At 62.0% G+C, this 7,800-nt stretch overlaps 1 protein-coding gene and 1 long non-coding RNA gene across 5 annotated transcripts in view; one reads left to right on the forward strand and one right to left on the reverse strand.

Moving 5' to 3' along the window:
• Positions 1-7,800, reverse strand: part of LOC115273177 — a 31,729-nt gene that overhangs the window by 7,437 nt on the left and 16,492 nt on the right. The window lies entirely within an intron of this gene.
• Positions 7-7,800, forward strand: part of ADAMTS10 (ADAM metallopeptidase with thrombospondin type 1 motif 10) — an 18,557-nt gene continuing 10,763 nt past the window's right edge. For all 4 annotated transcript variants that reach the window (XM_029916106.1, XM_029916108.1, XM_029916107.1 and 1 more), the window contains exons 1-9: positions 7-1,978; positions 3,240-3,426; positions 3,592-3,938; positions 4,310-4,466; positions 5,000-5,217; positions 6,758-6,841; positions 6,937-7,082; positions 7,473-7,516; positions 7,665-7,770. In XM_029916106.1, the coding sequence (XP_029771966.1) occupies positions 3,339-3,426; positions 3,592-3,938; positions 4,310-4,466; positions 5,000-5,217; positions 6,758-6,841; positions 6,937-7,082; positions 7,473-7,516; positions 7,665-7,770 (1,190 nt within the window). In that variant the 5' untranslated portion in view covers positions 7-1,978; positions 3,240-3,338. The remainder of the gene's footprint in view (positions 1,979-3,239; positions 3,427-3,591; positions 3,939-4,309; positions 4,467-4,999; positions 5,218-6,757; positions 6,842-6,936; positions 7,083-7,472; positions 7,517-7,664; positions 7,771-7,800) is intronic.

Consider the following 7,800-nt stretch of genomic DNA (forward strand, 5'->3'; position numbering starts at 1 on the left):
GTGTTCGGCGTCCCCAAGTGTATGCGACCCTGAGGTCGTGCGGACGCCTGTCTGGGTTTGCTGGCGGGATGTGTGTGTGTGTGTGTGTGTGTATGTGTGTGGGGGGGGACATCCACGTATGTAGTGAATGCCGTGAGTCTGCATGTGTGTGTCTGCGTGAAAACGTCTCGGAGTGTCCGGGTGTGTTTGAATCTGCGTGTGTGCATCGGTGTGAGCGTGAGCCGTGGTGTGTGCATAGTTACATGTCTGCTATGGACGTAAATGTCTGGTGAGTGTGTGCGTGTCTCCGTGCTGTGTCCGGGTGTGTCTGGGTGTAACAAGTGTGTAAACGCCTGAGCAGTAGTACCTTTGGTGTGAATGTCACGTTTTGCGGGTGGCCGTGAGTTTGTCCCTTGTCTGGTGTGTGTGAACAAGGGTGTGCGTGTGCGCGCGTAGGCCCGAGTGTGTGTGTGTCCGCGGGTTGTCGTGTGTGGGGGTGAATGAGTGTGGACGTGAGTGTGCAGATCGGTCTGGGAAGTGTGTGGACCTGTGTCTCATGTGTCTGCCTCTGGACGTGAGTGTGTGCCGAGTGTGTCGATGTGTGTTGAGATGGGAGTCCTTTGTGGGTCCGCGGCGTCCGGTTGTTGGTCCCCGGCTGCGCAGGTGTGGTCGCCCTCAAGTGTGTGTGTTTGTGTGTCTGGATGTGGGACCGGCACCTCCCACTTCCCCCGTGTCGGCCAGGTCACCGAGGCCACAGCCGGCTGTCTCCGCGCATCGCCAGCCCCTCGGGCTCAGGGCCTTTAATTAGTGGCTGGCGGAGGGGACCCGCCGGGGCGCCGGCCCCTCCTCCCCCAGGCCGCGGGCGGGCCTTTGTCTGCTCTCCCGGCGGCCAGATGTGCAACGCCCGGAGGAGGCCGCGGCCTCGGCCCCCAGGAGCGGCGGGGGCTCCCTGGGCACCGCACCCCCCGAGGTCTGGGCTTGGAGCGGCCGGTCCTTCCCGGATCACCGGGATGGGATGGAGCCGCCACTGTTTCCGGGCCGCTTCCGCGCGGCATTTCCTCCTCCAGTGCTGGCACCGGCCCGAGCCGGCCGCCTCCCTCCTGCCTTCTGGAAGGAGGGGCCGGGAGGAATGGCCAGGCCTGGGCACGCGCACGCGCGTACACACACACACACACAGCCACACGGGTGCACACATGGCCACACACGGGGTCATATGGGCACGCACACTGCACACAGTCCCATACAGTCCACTTACACAGTTACACACACAGCGCACACATCACAGTGCCTGCAGCCGCCCCCAGCCAGGCCCCAGAATGCCCTAACCTCTGGGGCACCGGCTTCACTTTCTCCCCCAGATCCACTGCCCTGTTCCCAGCAGCCCCAGTGCCCTGGGCAGGTCACACCGCCCCACACGGCCCCACGGCCTGGGCCACTGTCCCAGAGGCTCTTCCCTGCCCTGGCAGAGGACACCTGTGAGCCGTCCCCGTCCAGACCCCTCCCCTCTGCATCCCCCATCCTCACCTGCCTATGCTGGGTCCTTCCACGCCGTCCCCCAGCCCCACCAGAGCCAGAAGCAGAAGGAAGATTCTACACCAGGCCTGGCAGTGCAGGAAAGACAGAGGGACAGGACTGGGGGAAGGGGGTCCACCGTCACTTGCGATCAGAATGCTGCCACCTTGGCATGATGGGGGGGGTTATGAGCTGGTGAGGGTCTCCAGGATGGACTAGGGGACAGAAAGCAAGAGGAGATGGGGACAGGGGAGGAGGGAGCTTTGGTGGGGACCGGGAACTGAAGGATGGTCAGATCCTCCGAGAGGAGGTTCACCAGGGTCAAGAAGAAGGGGAGAGTATTCTCAGCCACCCCTGAACTTCCGACCCAGCCCAGCCCCTCCTCCCTGCCCGCTCCCTGTCCAGGCACTGAAGAAGACACACTGAGGCCCAGTGGGGCTCACCCACAGGTGTCCGACACCACGCCACCAACTGGAACCCCCAAAAGGTAAAAACAAACAGGCAAACAAGGCGTGATCCCCCGCCCAGCTCGCAGGAGCAGGAGGGTCACAAAGAGTGTCTTGGAGTGAGCTCCCCATTGCTGGAGGAGTCCAAGCAGAAGCAGGTAATGTCAACCTCCAAGGCTGTGTCTTGTTGAAAAGCTGGCTCCCTCCCTCCCGTGTTGACCTGCCCTGTTTGGGGATCGACTCTCAGGCTTGGCCAGGCTGCAAAGAAAACAAGACAGTGTGTGATTAAGGGGGAAACTGCAGAGGAGAGGGGGAGGAGGAGACGGAGGAGGGTGGAGACGGGAGTGGGGTGGAGGGTTTGGCACAGGGTAGTGGCCCAAAGTGGTGTCTATGTGCAGCAGGCTGGCCTCGGGCTGATGCCAGAGAAACTGAGACCTGCCGGGCAGGCTTCGAGGTTCTAGAAAGAAGCATCTGAAAGGCAAAGGAGCAGAGCCAGGGGCGAGGCTGGAAATGCAGGGTTAGAAGAGAGGCCACAGGGGCAGAGGCCACCTGCCGCGGTCCTGGCCCCACCGGCAGGGTAGATAGTGCTACCCCGTGGCAGGGAACCTAACGGTAGGGCCTACGTCGGAGGGGGTGAGTAAGGAGAGCCAAGCACTGGCCACCACTTTAATCTGGGCTGAAAATGCCTGCTGACCAACACAGCCAAGTCCCAGGCCAGCCTCCCCTTACTGCCCTACTGCACCGCCCCCCCTCAGGCACTCTGCCCAGCCACACCAGCCTATGTGGTCCCGGGTCCACACCCAGCTCCTCCCTGCCTCAGGGCCTTTGCCCCTGCGGGTCCTCCGTCCGGGGCACCTTCTCCTATCTCTCCACTGGATGAGTTTCTGCTCATCCTCCACACCCCTGCTTCTGACCCCCCCGTTAGAGAACTTATCGAAATCTAAACTCTTCTCATTTGGTCACTCCCAGGAGACTGAGCCCCGTGGTGGGCAAGGACGGCATCTGTATCATGCATAGTCCTTACCTAGGGAAGGAGTCCTCGAGATTATTGTGGAAATGAAACAAAATAGTTTGGAAACGTGCAGGCTGGTAGCTGGCACCTTGTAGATGCTCACAAAGTTGAAATCCCTGTGCCTATCCTGATAGTACAGGGAGGAAGTGGAGGGTGGGGACAGGGGGACTTCTGAATGAGAAGATGCCGTGGGCATCCTTTGGGCCGAGAATGAGGGGCCTTGGCACTGGCTACACTGGGCAGCGGGACCAGGCACCCACCCGCCCCCCCCCCCAACTCCTCCCTCCCAGGAGCCCGGTGATGCTGCCCAGGCTGTGAACAGGGGAGGCGGTGCTGTGGGGGCTGCTGGCAGCCGGGGCTGGAGAGAGACATGTGGACACGTGGCCTCTATGGCTCCCGCCGGCCAGTTCCTCCGTTGGGTCCTCACCCTGGGGCTGGGCCTCACATTCGAAGTCCTACATGCCTTCCGCTCTCAAGGTAGGGGTGGCCCTGGGGCGGCAGTGGGGAGGGAAGAAGGAGCTGAGGAAGGGCCGGTGGGGCCGGGATGGCAGTCATTGTGGGGAAGGGCCCTGTATGTAGCCAAGCAGCCAAGACCTGGGTCGTTCCCAAGGCTCACCCCGAGCCTCTGACCCTCGCCCACAGATGAGTTCCTGTCCAGTCTGGAGAGCTATGAGATCGCCTTCCCCACTCGAGTGGACCATAATGGGGCACTGCTGGCCTTCTCGCCCCCGCCCCCCCGGAGGCAGCGCCGGGGCACAGGGCCAGTCGCAGAGTCCCGCCTCTTCTACAAGGTGGCTGCACCCAGCACTCACTTCCTGCTGAACCTGACCCGCACCCCCCGCCTCCTAGCAGGGCACGTCTCTGTGGAGTACTGGACACGGGAGGGCCTGGCCTGGCAGAGGGCTGCCCGGCCCCACTGCCTCTACGCTGGCCACTTGCAGGGCCAGGCCAGCAGCTCCCGTGTGGCCATCAGCACCTGCGGGGGCCTGGTGAGCAGAGGGTTCTGGGAAGCAGGGAGAAAGGCCCACACATTTGGGAGTTCAGAAAAACACGCCCATGTAGAGGTCAGAGAGGAATTACGGTGGATATTTTGAAAGCATTTCAAGCTCATCGAAAGGATTAGTAATTTTTTTTAGGATGCAGCCAAAGCCGAACTTAGAGGAAAATGTATAGTCTTGGGGGGGGGGGGGGTGGGGCTGAAAAGTAATAAACTGAACATCTACCCCAAGAAGTTGAAAAAGGAATAGCAACAGAACCCCAGTAAGAGAGAAGTAATGAAATCGTGAAGACAGAGAGAGGGTCCCATGAGTCGTGGGAGCAAAATCGGATCCAACCCCTCTGCCCACTCCCCAACCCCTAGCATGGCCTCATTGTGGCGGAGGAGGAAGAATACTTGATCGAGCCCCTGCAAGTTGGGCCCAAAGGAGCTCAGGGCCCAGAAGAGAGTGGCCCCCATGTGGTGTACAAGCGCTCCTCTCTGCGTCACCCCCACCTGGACACAGCCTGTGGAGTGAGAGGTACACCTGTCTTTCTGGGGATGGGAAGAGGGACTGCACATCTTTGCCTTAAGACAGAGATAGGCAGGAGTGTCTCTCCCTGGAGAAGGTCAGCAGGTAGCTATGTGCAGGGAGAAATGGCAGCCAGCCGGGTAGCAGGACAGTAGGGCAGTGAAACAGCCCCTCCACCACTGCCCCAGTCCGATGGCCCAGCAGTGAGTGACACAGGCAGACGGACAGCCGCAGTTGGTTATACACCCAGAAAAGAGGGCGGTGTCACCGCCAGACAGTGCGAGAGACAGTCGGGCTGCGTTCGGTTGGGCAGGTAGCCCACCGGCAGTCGGGCTGTCCTACAGTTGGGTGGTGGGGCAGACTCATCCTTGGAGAACCAGCCATCTGGGTGACGGGCCTGCAGTGGGACCAGACCTTGTACAACCAGAACACCCCGGGGCCACAGAACAAGGGGTCCGACGGCCCCTTGGGCAAATGCACCTTCAGACACGTAGCTGGAAAGTCAAGGCAGGCAGCAGAATGACCAGAAGTTGTCCATCCAGACGAGAAGCCGTGGAAGGGGCGGCCGTGGTGGCTGCGTACCCTGAAGCCACCACCTGCCAGGCCCCTGGGGAACGAGACGGAGCGCGGCCAGCCGGGCCTGAAGCGCTCGGTCAGCCACGAGCGCTACGTGGAGACGCTGGTGGTGGCAGACAAGATGATGGTGGCCTACCACGGGCGCCGCGACGTGGAGCAGTACGTGCTGGCCATCATGAACATTGTAAGTGCCTCCCCCTCCCTGGGCGTGGAGCCCGGGACCTCGAGCCGGCCTCCAGAGGTCAGGAAAAGGGAGTCTCCCCATCCCACCCACTAGCCCTGACCTGAGGCCAAGGAGCCAGCATGGAGGGGACGCGTGGGTGAAGGAGGCCCATGTGTGGAAGGAATGGGAGGAGACAGCCGAGCTCTGCCACTGGGAGCATGGCCTCACCAGCCTGTGTGCCCTTGGACAAGTTACTGCACCCCTGTGCCTTGGTTTACCCATCTGTAAAATGGGGCTGGTAATAGTCACTACTTCACAAGGCTAAGGTGGTGGCAGTGAATCCATGAAGTATTTAGAACAGCACTTGGCACACAGCAGGTGCCGCTTCGGTGTTTGCTGTATGAAATAAGGACACAGGGACACCCGGGTGGCTCAGTTGGTTAAGCATCTGACTTCGGCTCAGGCCATGATCTCACAGTTTGTGAGTTCGAGTCCCACACTAGGTGAGCTCTAGCTGCACTGGGGTAAAACACAAGCCCCAGGGGAGCCCCGCTTCTCTCTCTCTCTCCCTCTCATCTCTCTCCCTCACTGCCCCTCGATCACTTGCATCCTCTCAAAAGTCAAATAATAAAAGGACATGGCCTGCACGTACCTGTCGAGGTTGGCCGTACACACCACGCCCGCACCTGTAGGCATGCGGAGCACCTGCCTCTAACGTCGCACAGGTGCCCCGCTGACCCGCACTCAGATGTACCCGCTGCCCACACCAGATCTCAGCCGAGCCCCCGATCTCTCTGAGCCTCCGTTTCCACCTTTGTACGATACTGTTGTTATGGCATCTACCCCAGAGGGTAAGAGGCGGGGGGCAGGGAGAGAAGCCAGATGGAGCATTTGGCACTCGGTAGGAGCCTGACACGTGGCACTGCTGATCCCTGAAGCAAAAAGGGAGGAGAAAAGGTCCAGCAGACCGACAGAGGGCCCAGTGTGTTGACGCGGCCTCCCATGGGCTTCCAGAGCTGTCTAAAACCTGCCAGGGTCTCCAGGGGTTTCCACGTGGGACAGGGATGCCCCAGGCTCCAAGATCACTGCAGACTGTGGCCTCTGTCGTCTGTGCCCACTCACCCCTGGGCACTCCCTCCCCCTCCCTGGCGGCCGTCTCCAAAGCTTCCGGCCCCCTGCCCTTCCAGCTGCTTGTGGTGCTGCTCAGATCAGTCCCTTTCGACAGCGGCCGGGTGTGCAGGGCTGCTGGAGGGCGGGCACGGATGAGCTGAATCAAATCAGGAAGAGACGTACTGGGAAGCGCCCGTGCTTTGGAGGCAGGCGTAGCCAGACCCGAATCCCACCCAGGGCACCTACTGTGCGTCCTGACGTCTCCACGCGTCACTTTGCCCCTCTGTAAATCGGGAATGATCACAGCCCCTGCTGTGCAAAGAGGTACCCGGCAGGCTTAGCCTGACGCCGGCGTGCAGTGATGACAGACAGTGACTGTCACCGTTGTGTCTTCTGTCTTCTGCTCTGAGCCCCTCTTAAGACTCGGTCTCTCTTGTTTCTTGGAGGTCAGGTCGCCAAACTTTTCCAAGACTCAAGTCTGGGAAACATCGTTAACATCCTGGTGACACGCCTCATCCTGCTCACGGAGGACCAGGTGTGCTGGCACCCCCGCCCCCCGCCCTGCAGCCAGCCGCCGCCTGCCCTCCCTGCGTGTCCGGCGCCCATGCGCCCCACTCTGTGTGCCCACAGCCCACCCTGGAGATCACCCACCACGCCGGGAAGTCCCTGGACAGCTTCTGTAAGTGGCAGAAATCCATCGTGAACCACAGCGGCCATGGCAACGCCATCCCCGACAACGGTGTGGCCAACCATGACACGGCGGTGCTCATCACGCGGTGAGGGGTGGGGACACCTCGGGCAGCGGGCACCAGTGGTCCCGGGGGCCATCGGGGTCCAAGCTGGGGCCACTTCTGCCAGGAGATGGGAGAGGCTGGGAAGCGCCGCCACTCCAGTGGGGCGCAGGGGGGCGGGAAGGGGCTGCTGGGAGCCTAAGCGCAGAGGGGCGGGCAGAGCCCCTGGGGCCAGCTGGGCACAGACGCACCCCTTCACTCACAGCCTCGTTCCTGCAGGCAGGCAGTCACTTACGCACCCCAGGCCTCCCCAAGGTCCGCTGGGGGCAGAGCACAGGGCAGGGGCCGCGGAAATGAGCGGCCCTGGGTGGTCACGGGGCGCAGCAGGGCGCAGGGTGGCGGCCCAGCCCCTCACCCTCCCCTCTCCTTCCACAGCTATGACATCTGCATCTACAAGAACAAACCGTGCGGCACACTAGGTACTAACACCGTCTAGGTTTGCAGGCGCCTGTGGAGGCAGCGGACGGGGTGGCCCTGGCCCTGGCAGGGGGGAGGGGAGCACCTGGCAGGGTGGACAAACCGGCCACCAGCCTGAGCCCAGCCCCGGGCCGCGGGCCCGTGTCGCAGGCCTGGCGCCCGTGGGCGGGATGTGCGAGCGGGAGAGGAGCTGCAGCATCAACGAGGACATCGGCCTGGCCACCGCCTTCACCATCGCGCACGAGATCGGACACACGTGAGGCCGCGGGCGCGCGCCGGGGTGGGG

The sequence above is a fragment of the Suricata suricatta genome, chromosome 12 (assembly GCF_006229205.1).
Source record: "Suricata suricatta isolate VVHF042 chromosome 12, meerkat_22Aug2017_6uvM2_HiC, whole genome shotgun sequence".
NCBI classification, from domain to species: domain Eukaryota; kingdom Metazoa; phylum Chordata; class Mammalia; order Carnivora; family Herpestidae; genus Suricata; species Suricata suricatta.